This window comes from Trichosurus vulpecula, chromosome 7, assembly GCF_011100635.1.
Source record: "Trichosurus vulpecula isolate mTriVul1 chromosome 7, mTriVul1.pri, whole genome shotgun sequence".
In the NCBI taxonomy this organism is placed as follows: domain Eukaryota; kingdom Metazoa; phylum Chordata; class Mammalia; order Diprotodontia; family Phalangeridae; genus Trichosurus; species Trichosurus vulpecula.
Window position 1 is genome coordinate 127,865,874 of NC_050579.1, and position 17,651 is coordinate 127,883,524.

Consider the following 17,651-nt stretch of genomic DNA (forward strand, 5'->3'; position numbering starts at 1 on the left):
TCCTGTCTCCCTTGTTTTACAGATGGCTCACCCATGTCTGGAATGTATTCATTCCTCACGGTTTCCTTGACCCTTCTCTACTGCCCCCAGTTCTTATTCATCCCTCTCCACTTCCACTGCCAAACTTTTTGAGCCCCTTCCTTCAGTGCCTGAAGATTGGAAGGGTCATTTCAGACTTTTTTTTAAGATGGAAGACCTTCAAAACCACATTAATTCAGTGCTATCACCCAGCCCAGTCCACAGGCCTTATCCATAAAGACTGGAAAAGAGTGTAGACTACCAGAATTTAAACAAGAGAATGAAAAAGGACCATTACATTGTTTTAACTACAAGATGTCCCAGTCTGCCTGCTCCACAGGCAGAGAAAGATAAGGCAGAAACAGCTTTCATCTGCCTAAGGTCCTTTCAGTTGGGTTTATTTTTTCTTTTGGGGGAGTGGGGCATTTAGTTTTTTGAGCTTGGTGTTTTATTTACAAAAAGGTAAAAAGTTTAGGCCTCTTGTGTTCTTAGGTAGGATTTGGAACCTACACTACTGAGAGGACAGGATGCTGGGTCTCAAATCTAAATAAGGTACCCTTTGGGTACCTTCCCTATGAGGGCCAATAATCTCTACCGAATATTGGTCTTTCTACTTCCCTCCGTAAGCACTTAATCAGCAACAGCTGGGACTTAACAGTATTCCCCTCCAATCAAGCAAGACTCTAAAGGAAAAAGATGCTGAGGTCATAAAGAAGTTGGCTGGTAGTACCCCATCCTTCCACCTTCTGTTCAAAACTGAACTCTCTTTCCATCCCAAACTTCTCTACTACTGTCAAAAAACCCACCATCCTCCCAGTCACCTAGACTACAACTTAGGTTGAGTTCATCCTCATTTCTTCACTGTATTTCTCACGCTCTCTAATCTGTTGTGAAGGTCTGTCAATTTTAGCTTAGTAATTCTTTCAAATGGAATCCCTTCTCATGCGACACTGCCACCAACCTGGTGAATGCCCTCATCATCTCACAACTGGACTATTGCAATTGCCTGCTGGTTGGTCTTCCTGCCTCAATTCTCTCCCCACTCAACAAAGTGATCTTTCAACAAAGTGCAGGTCTGACCCTGTCCTTCTTTTATTCCAACTCTTAATAGCTTCCCATCACTTCAAGATCATAAAATCCTGTTTGGCACTAGAAATCCTTTATAGCCTGTCACATATACACTTATCCCAGGTGCTTGGCACAGAGTAATCACTTCATTAATTCTCTTAGGTATTTACTGAAGCTGCTACATGGGGCAGCAGATAGAGAACTGGGCCTTAAGTCAGGAATATGCAAGTTCAAATCCAGACTCAGCCAGCAACCACCTCAAAGGGTGCTATATGCTTACTCCCTCTCCCATCTATCTTTCCCTTCTGTAAAGTTCCCTACTGGCTATGTCTCAACCTATTCACAGCCACTACGTATTTCCCCTCCTTTGCCCTCCTGGTAATTTCTAATTCTTTGGAGGCTGTTGGATTGTCTCAGACATTTAACACTGGTAGAATACAAGAAGCCACACCAAGGGAGACAGCTTTCAGTGAACATTGATCCCCGTTACAGAACAAGGGAGGAACCCTAGTAGATTAGTCCTACCAAACTAGGGACTCTAAGAGGCAAAGGTAAGAAGGGAGTATATTCCAAGCATGGGGAACATCATGAACCTATTCCTCAATTGATAAATGATCAAAAGGATATGAGTTTTCAAAGGAAGAAACCCAAACATAGGACAAAATGCTCCAAATCATTATAAATTCAGCACAACTCTTGGGTTCCACCTTGGCATCAATCTTAAGACTTTCAAAGTTGAGAGATGACAAATGTCAGAGGGGTTAAAGAAGAATGCATTGCTATTGGAGCTCTAAATTGGCACACCCATTCTAAACAGCAACAACGTCAGATATAACCAACAGGGAATTTGTTTTGGATTTTTTTCATTAAGAGGAATGAGGGAGAAGGCAGGCAAGCCAGAAATACTTAATCTTAAAGACCTCATATAGGAGGTAGCGCTTGAGCTGAGCCTGAAAGGGAGCTAGGGACTCCAGGAGGCCGAGATCACTTCGCTCAAGGTATATACAAAAGCAGGCAGAATGTTGTATAAAGAAAACCATTTAACTAGAACTTGTTGTTGTACATCAGTCTAGTTATGACAGAAGCAAGACCACTAACAAATACAAGTCAATCCTAGGAATTGCAATTTTATCATACTAACTGAAGCTTCAAGTTTGTCTTTCTCCTGTATTTTAGGAGTATCAATTTAAGTTTCTGTGCAGCAATGATTGGATAAGATAGTAAGTGGCAGAGAATTCCATTAGGACACTAAAGCAATACCCAGTTAAGGCAAAATGAAGACAGAAACTAGGGTGGTACCCATGTGAAATTAAATGATTCTGTGGACAAAGAATCAACAAAATTTGACAACTACTAAGAGGGCCTCTATACTTGAGTTCACAGCACAATGATAAGACATACTCATCTATTCTAAGAAAACTTGGTTCTCCAGGTCCAAGGGGGACCCCAAAAGAGCCTGGAAAATACTATTCCTTACTCCAAGATTAGGCAAGACTCATGTTCCTCATTCACCATTAAATGGAGGCATGAGGTGCACCCCCCTTCATTTAGGTTGCAGAAAAGAAGTTTGAAGGTTGGCACCTTGCCTCATCCCTCCTTTGGCAGGCTTCAGTCATTCCCAACTTCAAAGCCTGCAATTTTATTGATTCTGGTTGGGCCTTTCCTGGTTAAGAATTTAATTCACTTATCTCGTGACTTCTAGGACATTTCTTTTGGCCCTATCTGGTGCTGGTCTAGGAAAGAGTCTAATATTCTTAAAAAAAAATCAACCTTAACCAATATGCTAAGTACTGCACTAACCATTATTTGAATGAAGAAGTCAAAAACTTAACATGCGTGGGGGTTGGGGAAAACACGAAAAGGTAATCATCCCACCCCCTTGATATTGAGGTGCCCCAGAACTTTGCTGATGGAGCTCCTTTGTATTTAGTTAACATTACTCACATTTACAGGTTTACAAAGCTTTCTCCCTCATGATCCTATTTGAGAAATTAAAATAATTTTGTGTACTTGCAACTTTAAGATGTGGCAACTATGATTTGATAATTGCAAGAACAAATTCTATATCAAAGCATGTTTTTCCAATGTAGGTTCACTTGATCCTATTTTAATCTAGATGAATGCAAATCCAAATTTACTAAGTCAAATAAATACCAGCGTCAAGTAACCATCAATGCATCCCCAAACACCATTTTAAGGAAACAAATCTGATTTACATTAGCAGCAAAGTTCTTTTCCTGAAATATCTATGTTCATGCTCAAGAATTCTCCCCTAAAAATGATATGGATATAGTAAATAACTACTTTTAGGCAAAATCAAGTAATATATATTATCCAAAATAACAGCTAATACAACAAATCAAATCAGACCAAGGCTTTTATTTATTCACTTCTTGCATTTAAAATATTCTTCGATGACATCTTTGGCCTGAGATTCCTTGCCATAGTCCTAAAAGAAATCAAGGAGCACTTTTAAATTTACAGTAAGAATTTTTGAATTCACATTTCACAACACTAAACTAGCAAAAATAGAATTTCTTCAGGAATACATACACCTAATGTTGTGGTGGAAAAAAAGCACCATTTACTAAGCAAGAATTAACTGTACAGAGGAAAAGGAATCCTTTCAAATTCTGTAACACCCAAAACTCAAGTATATAATTTATATATAATAGTATATAATGTAGCCATTCTCAGGGACCTCAAGGACCTTAGTCATTGAGGCTCGTACCATGGCTGTACTATTGCCAGAATTTTACTTCTGAAAAACACATTCAAGTTATCCAGATGTAATTGCACTGGCTTTAAGGATTTTTTTGCATCCTTTTTTTCTGATGTGCTTAAAATGACATTTGAAAGGAAAAAAAGTAGGTACAATATTTTTTAAAATCACTACGAAAACTCATTCAGCTGAAACCATTTTTCCCATTATTGCTTTCCTTCTCACATTGTTAGAAATTAGGAGTCTTAAGTCCTTCCTCTGAACATGAGGCAAGTCACTTTTTAAGCTCAGTGGTCTAAAGCTACTGACTAAATTGAAGGTGAAAAACAAGATCAACTTACCTTAACAACAACGCAGCTGCAACCAACCACTTTACGGGGCTTTCCCTCTCTGTCAATTTTACAGAGGCCTACCCATTCACCCAGCTTCTTGTTGTCATCAACCTGTTAAAAAAAAATATACATGCTGAACATGGCACTATGGATGGCAAAACAAAAAAAGGTAGGTAGGTGCTGTACGCTCAGATATATTGGGTGACATGGCTGTTCTCTTCAACATTATCAGTAGAGGGAGCCAAGTTGTCATCATGTACAGCAATTTCAGAACAGACCCCACTAACTCCAACACAACTTTCTCTTGTCCCTTTAGTTGTATCACCTAACCACAGCACAAACGCAAGAAAATAAGTAAAATACAATCCTGCATTACAAATGACTTGCAAAGGTATAAAGCAAGTCCAGAAAAGTAAACGCAAAGTTTAGATCCCTATTTAGTAACTAAATACACAAAATTAGCAAACTCATTCTTTAAGGAGAAACACAAAATTAGAAGAATATGATCTCCCTCCCTTGCTAACAATAGTAACTTATTTCATTCGGCACAAAATTCTAATTTATCAGGGTCCTTTTATAGTTTACAGAAATCAGCATTTAAAAACCTCACCTTGATCAAGTTGATCTGATGCTCAGCACACAGGGCCTCAACCAACTTTACATACATAGGTTCATCACAGTTGGAAGCAAGAACACAAAGATGGGCTTGGCGTCTAAAAGGCACACAGAAATTCCTGTTAAGTCTAAATAAGCATTGTATAAAAAAAATCATCATCCTTACACATACAGTATAGTTTGGTGTTGAAAGCTTTTTTTTAAACATTGGCTACATTGGCAACAGCATGATACTACCAATAAAATACCCAGCAAAGTACTATATATGCCAGGTTTCATTCCAGCCCTAAAACAGGTCAACCCAATACAGTGGTCTGGCATTTATGTTTTTCTGACTAAATTTGAATTTCCTGCATTTAGTTGTGACCAAAAAGCTCTAAAAGCTTATGGGCAATCAACAAAACATGCACTCTTAAAACTTTAGCCTGTCTCGCAACTTTTATTTGACTTGGAGATGATAATTAACATTAAGATCAACCAGCAGATATAGAGGATTGTTACCTGTTGCTGGACCAGACATCGAATTAGATTCCATTTTAAAATTGTGCAGCAGCATTCCCAAGGTGCTAAGGTTGAAAGGGACTCATGACAGGCACTGAAGTACATCCAGTCGATGTTTCCATTGGATTGAACTGCCCAAGTCTATACCAAAGTGAATTGAACTGACTTGAAATTCATCTGATTCAGCAAGCTTTCAAAGTGTACAATTTTCAAAACCAAATTAGGTAGTATTTAACACATGCAGTTACTTTGCCAAGGTAACTAGTCTTAAAAAAAAATACTTTCAACTAGGACCATTACGCGTCTTTTAACTAATGCCTCTTATCAAAATGAGGAATATTTAATTACTTGATCAGTTGCACCAAGAAAAAACTAAGTTAACCATTATTTTGGTTTATTTTATGTTCTGAAGTACAAAATTGGGTTCCAGTCCAAAGTGCAAAAACATATTTTTTTATGTTGTCATAAATCTAGATTAGGAATTCTTAAGCTGTAATCCATGAACTTTTAAAAATGTATTTCAATATCACTCATTGCATTGGTAATGTTACTTTATGCATTTAAAATTCCTGAGGTGGGGCACATAGTTTTTTAGGAGCATGCCTAAATTACATTACACAAAAAGTTTAAGAAGCTCTGTTGTAACTTTTTTCCAAGCTAGAATAAAAAACTGTACTCACTACAGGTTTGTCAGACTATTTTTTATCACTCATAAATGGAGTGAAGGGGTATCCGACAATCAAGTCATCATTCAAACACTGTAGATTTCAAAAGCCTAAGTTACTGGACTGAATTTTCATTCCTAGTTTTACAAAAAATAAACTGAGTTAAAATAAAAATATAGGATCACTGTTATATTCCTAAGTATGTCACCAAATTCACATAAAGTCAATTAGGATGACTACAACTCTATACTGAACAGTTGCTACCAAAATGCTGCAAAATCTTGAGTCAGTGAGGACATATTTCTATAGCTGAGAAACTTGTGTTTGTCTAAATGTTAACTATATGGCCTCAAAGTTTTTGGAGCTGCAAGTTTTCTAAAAACAAACCTACTTAAAATACAGAGCACATAAATTACGTTTCAGGAGAATATATATACTCTACCTATGAAGAAACTTTTATTCATTCCAAATTCCCAATACCTAGGAGGATGATAAAATACAAATTTGGTTTTTATTTTCCTCCACTTGGAAACTTAAATGTAAATATCACCGTTTGGGAGCTGAAAATCTCGAGCAGGTTATCAAACACGATACATAGTTGACTTTTTGAGAGCACATTGCTGAAAATTTAAGTCTCACGAGAAAACTGTAAAATCCCAAGACCTACTTGTCCAAGGCTTTGGCAGCTTCACGAATTCCACGAGCTAGGCCATCGTGGATGAGTGCGGTCTTCAGCACTTCTTGTAGAGCGGTGTTAACGTCCATTACACCTCCAGCAGCAATGCTGTAATCAATTAAGGAATATGATCAAAACATTGTTCACTTTACTCCGTTTAGGCCTATACATTCTTCCCCGAATTTCACCCGGGGTTGCCAGCCACGTGGAGCAAAGCGTCCCTACTTGGGTGGTTTAAAGAGCAAGCTCCGGGGAAACTTAAGCACAGACCGAGCCTGAAGAGGCGCCAAAACCCCAGGCCGAGGTGCACACGTGGCCTCGGCGGACCCGGCTCCATCCCGTAAGGATTATATACCTCAGGAGAGATCCTCACTTAAGGTTCGCCCCTCCCCCCCAAAGACCCGCACTTACCCTTCCTCGGCCATGGCAGCGGTTCACGGGTGAAGCTAAATCTTGAAAACACTGAAATAAAAGCACAAACACGTCAAGGTAAAGGTCCACGGCCGCCCGCGCCCACCACAGGAGTGCCCAACGCACATAGAAAAGTCAACAATTTAACTTCCGAACGGAAGCACCCGCCACCCACACTCACCCCGGGAGCCTCCGCCTCCCGCTCGACTCAGCGGCGACAGGGAAAGAGAGCCTCCTTCCCCGCCCGAAAGAATTTAAAGGGCTCAGGACCCCTTCAGGCGCATGCTCATTAGTCTCCTCGGAAAGAGGTGGCCATTGCACTGCCGGGTCTCGAGATTTCTGTTTCCGGCGATCTTCATGAAGTCTTAGGCCGGGCGCGACCGTCAGGCACAGGGATGGACAGTCCAGGTCTGCTCTCCCGAGCCCAGGATGGGGAGTGGAGATCGAGTCCGGGAGGCGGTGTGCGTGGGTGTCCTGATCTATCTGCACGTGGGTTACCTCCATTCTAATCCTGAGTGTTTAGTACGCTGTGGGCCTCTGTGGAGATGTAGGATGCATGCGGTCTCGTTTTTGCGCCCTGCTCTGACAGACGATACAGCGCATAGCAGACAAGGCGCTGGCCAGGGGTCAGGAAGACCTCAGTTCGAAAGTGGCCCCAAACACTAATTGTGTGACTTTGGGCATGTCACTGAACGTAGGATAATAGACGTAGAGCTGGAAAAGACCTTAGCAGTCATTTGATTCGACTCAGAATCAACAGATAAGGAATTGACGTTTCATCAGTGGTAACATGGGGATAATCGCAGCACCCACCTCCCTGGGTTGTGAGGCTCTAATGAGAAAATGATTGTAAAGCGCTTAGCACAGTGTATATAGAACATAGTAAGTGCTATAAAAATGTGTACAACACATATGTATAAGTTATAAACCATATAAATAGATATATATAATGTTATAAACTATATAAATGTCAGCTATTGTTGTTAATACCTTGCCAGGGTTGTTATGAGGTTCACATGAGATAATATTTGAAAAGCACCTGGCACGTAGTAGGCATTTAATAAATATTTGTTTTCCAGAGAAAGTCCTCATTTGGCTTAGTTTCTCCTAATCTTCCAGGGGACTGGTAATAACGCCTTGTTTTCTTGGCAGTAAAATGTCAAGTTCTCCCTTCCTCTCCCACAGCTTCAACATTTTTCTTAACTCAGCTAAATTAAACAAAAATACCCCTCTCTCCAAAAAAATTATAAAATTTATTTTGGCCAAAAAGAGGAAGGGAGGGTGATTCATGTTAATCACGGGGCAGCAAGAAAAAAAAATACAACAGTTGTAAAACTGCTTGTTTCATGGATGTAGTCTGGTGAATACAGTATAAATTGTAATGTTTTATCCAATTTTTATGGAAGAATATTGAAAGGCATTGTATAAGTGAAAATCCTAACTTAACTATCTTTTCCTTTAGGAATTACTTGCCATTCGGTGGCATAGTGTTGGGATGGGGAGTGGAACTAGGGGATCTTGAAAGCTAACCTCTCCAAGGGTAGCGCTGAATTTTACTATGGTAGAATCACTATTAACCCCAAATAACAAGGCAGAAAAGAAAATAGCATTTATGGTTTTAACTGTAAATGGGGGGAAGAGGGAGAGGGATCTGAGAAACACCTATTTTATAATTCCTGACCAGGATAAAAAACAACGATGCATAGGCTTTGTTTTATACACAAATAATCACATTTCTTATTTAAGGAAAGAGTTGTAATAACAGTAATGAAGATTAATATCACAAGAGTGAGGTGCCCTTTTTTTCAAAGTGCTTTCACATCCATTCTCTTTCAAAATGTTGACACATTCTTCCACTGTATAACTGTATCTTGGGTGTTGATGGACACTTAAAAGCTGTGTTGTCTTGAACTATCAGGTTTATAATTATTAAGTGATGTTTTAGCAGTTGCCTATTAACCTAAAAATTATATCAAGTAACATCTAGCATCCAATGTGTATTAAAACTGTTGACTATTATTCAAGAAGTTTATTTTTTTTTCCAAAGATACTAGGGGGAACACAGGAACCTGTGAAAGGCCTCAAAGGCCTAAGAGAAGAAAGTTTCTTCAGCTGTAAAATAAGGAGGACTTAGCATGTTATTTGAAGTCCCTTCAAGCTGTTATTATTCTAAAGGTGAGAATTGGAAAACTATGTACATGTAGAGTTGTTTGAGGCCCTGAACATAGAGAGGGAGAGCTGGAAAAGACCTTAAGAGGTATTTGATTCAACCCACAAAATCAACAGATAAGGAACTGAAGTCCACAAAGGTTAAATGACTTTCCTGAAGTCACACAATAAATAGGAGAGCCAGGATTTGAACCCAGTTTTGTTACAGAGTTATTATCTCTTTTTCATATTGGCTAGTGGGTTTTTTGGCTTTTTTAATTTCTTAATTTCTCCAGTTTTGGTTCCTGAATGGGACCTTTGTTGTAGGGGCTAGGTTCTGCCCCATGCTACGCTTTTGAGTGGGATGATCAGCCCTGCTTGCTTTCATTAGGGTTGCCTGTGCTCCTGGGCTGAACCTTAACCCCCGGAGTTACTCCCCATGGACATTTGAGGTTCAGAATACTGAATCTTCAGGGCCCTGTCTTTTTTTCCTGAGACAGATAGGGAATTCATTGCCCATAGGCCTATAGTGTCCAAATCTACATGTTACAGCTCCATTCTCTTTGCTGCCTGCTATACTTTCCAAAAACCCACCTGTGAGCTTTTCTGAACATATTGGGGCTTTCCCAGGGAAGCCCTCTGCTCATGGTCACCAGTCACAGAGCTTTGCAGGCTACATATGTCTCTGTCTATTCTGTTTGTTCTGGGATAATACTCTATACTGGCATCAAGGGCATGCTGGAGTCAGCTCATACTGGCTAAAAGCTGATTATTAAATTTTCATAATGAGCATTTACACATGAGAAATTGGCAAACACTACAAATCAGGGCTTGATTTACTGTCTTATTGATTACCTAGACTTAAGAAAGTGATGAAAAAATATTAATAATAAAGATTAAACTTAAAAGTATATCATATTTACAGTTTTTTCCCCAGAGCTGGTTAATAAACATTAGCACACCGCTGACAATCCTATTTCCTATTTTTCTTAGTCTTCTGGCTGACCTCTTGTGCAGTTTTCTCTTTGGATTTCTTGATCATATTTTGGTGTGGTACAAACTTAAATTTTTTGCTGAAGTAGGTATGTGGGAGCTGAGCAGTTTGCCTCTAGTTCACAAAGCTGTCCAGTAAGCATTTAATAAATGCTTGTTAATTGATCAATTGATCTCAAATCTAATCTAAATCCTACCTGCTATAGTTTTAAACTCAGGCTAATCCCTTTGCTCTTGAGTCACTTCCACTAAATGGCATTGCATTCATTTCGTTTTATGCTTTTTTGGATGAAAGTGCGCGCGCACACGCGCGCACGCACACTCTCTCACACACACACACACACACACACACACACACACTCACACTCACTCTCTCTCTCTCACACTGTCTCTCTCTCTCTCTTTCTTCAGGAGGCTGCAGCCCATGGTTCCTCTTGAAGGGATATTATCAGAGGGAGTACAGGGGAGGGGATGGGGGGGGGGGGGAATGTGTATGCATATTTAGAGTGATGTTACTATAGGAATAGGACAGCATAGAGGAAGAAGGAAATACTATGTTTTCGGAAAAGACCTGAAATTTGGGGTAGAGAGGTAGAGACAGAGGTTACCTATGTTTGGAGGGTTTTCTGTAATTCTTAATAATTCTAGCTAAGAATGTTTCTTCATGAATCCCTTTGGCTTTGTTGCCATCAACTGCTTGCAAATAGTCCAGGGGGACAGACAACAAGTAGCTATAACTTAATTATCTGCCACTTCAAGATTTGTAGAAAATATAAATTATAACTAAAACACTTAGCTCATAAAAAACTGTTCAACTATTTAGCAATCTCTTTTATCATACCTCTTCTGACTCTTCTTCCTTATGCCCCTTAAATATTGGTGTTTCATAACTTGGAGTGACCTTTATGCACATGACTACCAATCTCTTATCTCCTCCCCCAGATTGTCACTAAAGGCTTGTCCCCATGACCTGTTCCCTGCAGGACATATCCATCTGGCTGTCCAGCTGGTACTTCAAATTCATTACATCAAAATGAACTCGTTTTTTGTCCCATTGAAACTTCTCTACCCCCTAACTTTTTTTCCATTTCTGTAAATGGCCACCATAGTATTGAGTATCCCAGCTGCCTTACTGTTCTTTACCATCAAGTTTGACTTCCTACTCCCTCACCCCATACATCTAATCAGTTACAAAATTCTGTTGCTTCTTGCAACAATCCTTATTGGAGTCATTATAGTACAGTGGAAAGTATGCTGGTTTTGGAGTCTGAGGACCTGGATTCAAATCCTGCCTTCAGTCAGAATGCCACTCTCTGCCATAACTACTTGCATACCTTTGGAAAAGTTGGTGAACCTCTCTAGGCCTATTTCTTGATCTATAAAACTGTGAGTTGAGGGAGAAAAGAAAAACTACTAGGGGATTGGCTTTAAGGTCATCTTCCTCGTTTCCGGACTCCTCTCGACTTCCAAGACAACCACCCTGCTTCTGGCCCCTCATCTCTTCTTCCCTGGGCCTTATCTATAAAATAACCTTTTAAAAGGCCTTCTTTCTTCAGGTCTAACTCCTTTCCAATCAATCTATCCTTCACAATGCTACACAAATAATCTTAGTATGCTCCTCTCTTGAAGAAAGTGTAGTGGCTTATGAATGGAGTATAAGTTCCAGTCAAAGATACTCCAAATTCTAGCTTGAAATTACCTGCCTAGCCTTATCTTTTTTGTTATTCAGTCATGTCAGACTCTTTGTGACTCCACTTTGGGTTTTCTTGGCAGAGATATTGGAGTGGTTTGCCATTTCCTTCTCCAGCTCATTTTACAGATGAGGAAACTGAGGCAAACTGGGTGAAGTGACTTGCCTAGGGTCACAGTAGCTAGTAGGTATCCAAGACTGGATTCGAACTCAGGTCTGCCGAACTCTAGGCCTGGCATTCAATCTACTGAGCCACCTAGTTGCCCCTTCTTAACCTTATCCACTTCCTTCCTTATTCTGCCTCCCTTAAATTAGACTACTTTCTGTCCCGTGTTCTGCGGCTTAACTCACATGGTCACCATACTAGGGATAAATATATCATTGTCCTCCCAAGACTGTCTGTAGAAATCCCTCTCATCCTGTTGAGAAGCAGCATGATATAATGGATAGATAGAGCACTGGACTTAGAGTCAGGGAGACCTCACTCAAATTCCCCTTTAAATACTTGCTAGCTAAACGAACCTGGGCAGAACACTAATTTTTCTGTGTCTAAGTTACCTCATCCATAAAATGAGAGGGTTCGATTAGATGCCACATCTTTCATGAAATCTTCCCTGATAATGTCCAAGGTGAAATCGATCTGTCTATTTTCTCTGTCCAAAATATTCCTCTTTGGAGTCTAACCTTCCTTACTACTAGCCCAACCCCTGCCAAAGGTGTTATCTTCCCTTATTAGAATGTCAGTTCCTTGGGGTAGGAGGAAGGATTGGAGGAGGGGGGAACAAACACTCAATAATCACTTACTACATGCCAGGCACAGTGCTAAGTATACTACAAATCTTACCTCATTTGATCCTCATAACCATCCTGGGAGATAGATGCTATTATTATCCATTTTATAGGTGTGGAAACTGAGGCAGACAAGTTAAGTGACTTGCTAGGGTCACATATCTAGTAAGGATCTGAGGCAGAATTTGAAATCAAGTCTTTCTGACTCTCTATTCATTGTACCAAAGATATAGGGACTGTCTTGCTTGTTTTTATTTGTATCCCAGTGCTTAGCAAATTGCTAAGAACATGTTAGGTACTTTAAAAATGTTTTTTTCTTTCATTCATAACCCAAATTATTTCCCTGGATTTTGCATTTGCATTTGCACTTACCTCACTCTCCCACATGTCTTTACCTTGTCTTACATTTTCAGCACTTCAGAGGGTCCTGTATCTTCAGCACCTAACACATAATAAGCATTTAATGATTTTTTAAAATTGAATGGAATCATTAACACTAAATAATTAATAAAATAAATGGATATTTTTAAACCATGAAAGCCATACTAATTGCATTATCTATTTTAGATCCTTTTCTTAAAGATGTTTTTAAAATCATACATCTGCCAGCTAGACAATATCATTCCAGTCAAGTCAAGAAGTATTTAATAAATACCTAGGATACAAACAAAGGCAAAAGCAGCTCCTGCCCTCAAAAAGTTGACAATCTAATGGGAGAAACAACCTGAAAACAACTACATATGAAGTGCAAATTTAAATAATGTGACCACAGGATTCATTATTTGAACTATTAGGTACCTAGCTACATGTACAAACAAAATATATACCATATAAATTGGAGATAATATCAGAGTGAGGGGAGACAAGGAAAATATTCTTGAAGAAGGTGGAATTTTAGCTGAAACCTGAAGGAAACCAGGAGGCAGAGGTAAGGACAGAGAGCATTCCAGGCATAAAGCACAGCCAATGAAAACCGCAGGGCCTGGAGCTCATCTTATGAAAGGAATGGCAAGAACGCAGGATCACTGGATCCCAAAAGGACCCAGCTCTGGAAGGGCTTTAAAAACCAAATGGAAGGTTTTACATTTGATCCTAGAAGTGATAGGGATTCAATGGAGTTTACTGAATAGAGAGATAACATAGTCAGAACTCCTCCGTAGGAAGACAGCTGAGTGTAGGATGAACCCCCAAGCCAGAGGCGCTTGTAATATCATAGCTGTGAGGTGTGAAAGATGTGAACTGTGGTGGTAGCAGGGTCAAAGGAAAGAAAGGGTTCACGTAGGACAATGTTATAATGGTAGAATAGACAGAACTTGGCAACAGATTGAATATGGAGGGGGATGGGGTTTGAGAGTGAGGAGTGGAAGAGGACAGTTAAATCGCAAGCCTGTGTGACTGGGAAGATGGTGGTATCCCTGACAGCAGTAGAAAAGTTAGGAAGAAGGGAGGATTTTAGGGGAAAGAGAATTCATTTAGTTGTGGACATGTTGAGTTTAAGAAATGTTTTTTTTTTTTAATCTATTAAAAAGAATATGTGAAAGGCAATTAAGAAACCGACATTCTAGTGGTGAACTTGCCAGGGTACTTTCTCAGGACATAGTTTCCTTCTCTGCAAAATGATTAGTCTGGACTAGATCCACAATGCAAACTTAGTAGATTTTAATATTTCAGTATCCAATCAGTCAACAAATATTAATTAAGTACTTCCGACTCATCGGCAGGTATACAATGCTTCAGGGATCTGTGATTTTGTTGATGTGGGTATCCTACATTGGCAGAGCCTTCCAGAACCTTGCTTCTAGGGTGAAGCATCTGAGTTGGCCATTGTAGAGAAGCAAAATTTCACATAAAAATACCACAAATTTGAGGTTACCTCAGACCAGTATTCATCTTTCTTGCCAAAATGGGACAGGTCATTGAAAATCACCTGTCATAAACAAACTTTGTTTAACAATATATTACCTACCACCACAAAGCTGCTTGTGAGGACAAATGGAGGCCTTTGAGTTTCACATTTTCATAGTTTCTCATTCTATTGCTCTAAGATCAAGTAGTATCACACTCTATTGTTGAGTTGAAGGTTTTGTATGATGTAAAATGGTCCAAAGAGAGGAGAATAAACTGAATCTGTATTATCCCTAAATTTAATTGTCAGTAATCAAATTAATATACATAATATACATTAATGTGTTATCATGTGTTATCACGTGTTTTTTTTTAAAACCAATGATATATTCATATCTGTAGTTTCAACTTCAGTAATAATTGCTAGCTAAAAGCTGGGGCCCTGAGGACAATGATTTACTAAGATTCGGTGGGGGCTCTAGAAAGAACTAGGCTTCCATTTTACCTTGCTGTAAGTAGAATTTGAGCACTCTAATTCTTATCTCACTAATAAATTCAAGCACAACCTTGGAGTCCAAGTCTGCAAGCACTACCAATAGCTTAGAACCCAAGACCTTGAGGGCTGATTTATATATTCAGCTCCTTTCCATAACTATCATTCTGTGCTTTTTGTACAGTGCTTTAGAGCAATTTAAAGAGCAGAGCAGTACAGCACGTGAATTCCACAGTTTTAATTTTAAAAGTCCAGCATTTATCTTTCACCACAATAATCTATATTAATTTCCCACATCAAACTCCAGGCATATATTTTGTTTTCTCTTGATTTTTAATTGACATCTCTGCTTTTTTTTTTTTTTTAGGTTGAAAGGGGTTCGATTATACGCCCGTGCTAACCAAACAGAAATAGTACCACGTGGGTTACATACAGTCTCTTGAGTTCTCCCTCTCTCCTTGGCAATTACGGTAGTGGCCTGTGCCTTTAAAAAAAAAAAAAAAGAAAGAAAGAAAGGGGGAAAAAAACAGCTACCCACCTATCTCCCAGGAAACCTTCTACTCTTGAGTGTGAGGCTGAGAACCTCCCTGAGCTGCGAAGGATGCTCGGACACAGACGAAGGGCACAGAGAAGCTGGTGCTAACTGGGTGACAGCAGAATCCCGGACGCCTCAGACACGATTCCATCCCCAGAAGTCACAACGTTCCCGGCTCCGAAGGCTCGGGATGGACAAACCTCTGCCGCCCGAGAGCAACTTAACCTCAGGTTGTGGGGGAAGTAGTGTAGTTGTGGCTTTTAAGAGGCTTCCCAAAGGGGTTATTCCCTCCCCTCCCCAAAGAAAGGTCCCGAGTCTGCAGGATGGCTTCAGGATCCTTTAGTCCGGAGAAAGAGTCCTCGTGACTGCTCACAATAAACCCATTTACTATGGGATACTGTGGGTGTTGGGATAGATGACTTGTATCCCTCTGTACCCAAGACGTGCACCCACTTACTTGTCTCCCGACAGGGAATTTTGGCGAGGAAACTGTTTCATGTTACGTCTCCTCTCTTCTCCAGCACTATACTTTCCTCTTCCACCTCCTCACTCCGCCTTCCAGCTTTTTTTTTTTCATGCCGTTTTTCCTGTGATCCCTTCCGGACTTGTTCAGTAGTTCCTATTCCAGATTTGCAAGTGTGTAGCAAAGTGATTTGGGTGTTGGGTTTTAGTTTTGTATCTGGTGAATTTCACAGATATCCCGATTTATGCAAATGGATCATTTCCCTCAAGGTTTGTCTCATTGAGCCATTCTTAGTTATTTACTAACCAGTGCAGCTTTTTGGAGACATTTAGGGAAAACGAGCTGCAGCTGTTTCTGCATGAATGACACTTTCTCAGTACCTGACCTTAGAAGTATTGGCAAGTTCTTGCAGCTTTTAAACAAAATCAAGAACTAGTTCTGAAAACAAAAGCTAAATTAAAAGGTGCCTGAGTCTATTAACTAACTTGAATATGATAGTCCTTAAAATAAAAGCTATGAAAGTTGTTATTCAGTTGTTTCAGACTCTTCTTGACCCCATTTGGAGTTTTCTTGGCAAGAATCCTAGAGTGGTTTGCCGTTTCCTTCTCCAGCTCATTTTACAAAAAGGGAACCTGAGGCACAGTTAAGTGTCTCACTCAGGGTCACACAGCTACTAGGCTTCTGAGGCTGGATTTGAACAGGTCTTTCTGACTGGCCCTAGCACTCAATCCACTTCGGCTACCTAGCTACCCTAATCAAAAGGTGCATGAGCGTAATAACTAGTTTGAATGTGATAGTCCTGAGAATAGAAGGTAAATTAAAAGGTGTACACATGTCTAACATGGAAATTTATATGTATTATATTATATATGTATATTGCATGATTTCATATGTATAACCAATATAATATTGCTTGCCTTCACAAGGATTTGGAGGGAGAGAATTTGGAACTCAAATTTTAAAAAAATGAATGTTAATTTTTTTAGTTGGGAGATAGTTAATAAAATATGTTTTTAAATGATAAAAGGTATATGAGTATATTAATTAGTTTGAATGCGATATAACTTCCAGATTTATAAGATTTTTTTTTGTTTAAGCATACTGTTCTCTCCTGTAATTCTCCCACCGTCTGATTTTGCTTATTTGCCTGTATCTTCATTTCCCTTGATGCCTTTAAATGAAAAATAATGAAATACCACTCAATCCTGTATGAAAAATTAATCTATTCTACCATATGAAACTGGTCAAAAAAGCAGAGCAAAGCCCAGAAATTCATTCCCCTGTTTTAGGCATTATTAAATAATATATGGGGCAACTAGATGGTACAATGGATAGTGTCCTGAGCCTAGAATCAGGAAGGCCTGAATTCAGATCCAGATTCAGACACTTACTAGCAGTGTGACCCTGGGCAAGTCATGTAACCCTGTTTACTTCAGTTCCTTGTCTGTAAAATGAGCTGGAGAAGGAGATAGCGAACAACTCCAGCATCTTTGCAAAGAAATCCCCAAATGGGGTCACGAAGAATATGACTGAACAACAACAAAGAGTATGTGTCTTATTCATAACATTCCCTTTAAACTAGTTAGATGTTTTTGTAAATTTCTAGTTTGAAATACTTATTGCCAAATAGATAAAAATGAAAACTGTATGTCTCTAAAATCACAGTAAAACAAGAAGGATATTGTGT

The 17,651-nt window shown here is 39.4% G+C and overlaps 2 protein-coding genes and 3 non-coding genes across 5 annotated transcripts in view; 1 reads left to right on the forward strand and 4 right to left on the reverse strand.

Moving 5' to 3' along the window:
• Positions 1-3,445: 3,445 nt before the first annotated feature.
• On the reverse strand, positions 3,446-7,247 carry RPS12 (ribosomal protein S12). The gene is made up of 6 exons (XM_036767599.1): positions 7,190-7,247; positions 7,009-7,059; positions 6,589-6,705; positions 4,751-4,853; positions 4,150-4,251; positions 3,446-3,535 (listed from the first exon to the last, which is right to left on the reverse strand). Exons 2-6 carry the CDS (start codon positions 7,020-7,022, stop codon positions 3,473-3,475), a joined length of 399 nt encoding a protein of 132 aa, XP_036623494.1. The 5' UTR covers positions 7,023-7,059; positions 7,190-7,247; the 3' UTR covers positions 3,446-3,472.
• Positions 3,766-3,891, reverse strand: LOC118858864. Its single transcript, XR_005010987.1, has one exon. It is a non-coding gene; the product is annotated as a small nucleolar RNA SNORA33 (small nucleolar RNA).
• LOC118858877 lies at positions 4,320-4,403 on the reverse strand. Its single transcript, XR_005011000.1, has one exon. It is a non-coding gene; the product is annotated as a small nucleolar RNA SNORD100 (small nucleolar RNA).
• LOC118858845 lies at positions 5,942-6,013 on the reverse strand. Its single transcript, XR_005010968.1, has one exon. It is a non-coding gene; the product is annotated as a small nucleolar RNA SNORD101 (small nucleolar RNA).
• Positions 7,248-7,460: 213 nt separating the features above from the next.
• The window catches only part of SLC18B1 (solute carrier family 18 member B1), a 57,054-nt gene continuing 46,863 nt past the window's right edge, over positions 7,461-17,651 (forward strand). Inside the window, exons 1-3 of the mRNA XM_036768475.1 lie at positions 7,461-7,497; positions 9,056-9,183; positions 15,334-15,731. Of these exons, the coding sequence (XP_036624370.1) occupies positions 15,692-15,731 (40 nt within the window). The 5' untranslated portion in view covers positions 7,461-7,497; positions 9,056-9,183; positions 15,334-15,691. The remainder of the gene's footprint in view (positions 7,498-9,055; positions 9,184-15,333; positions 15,732-17,651) is intronic.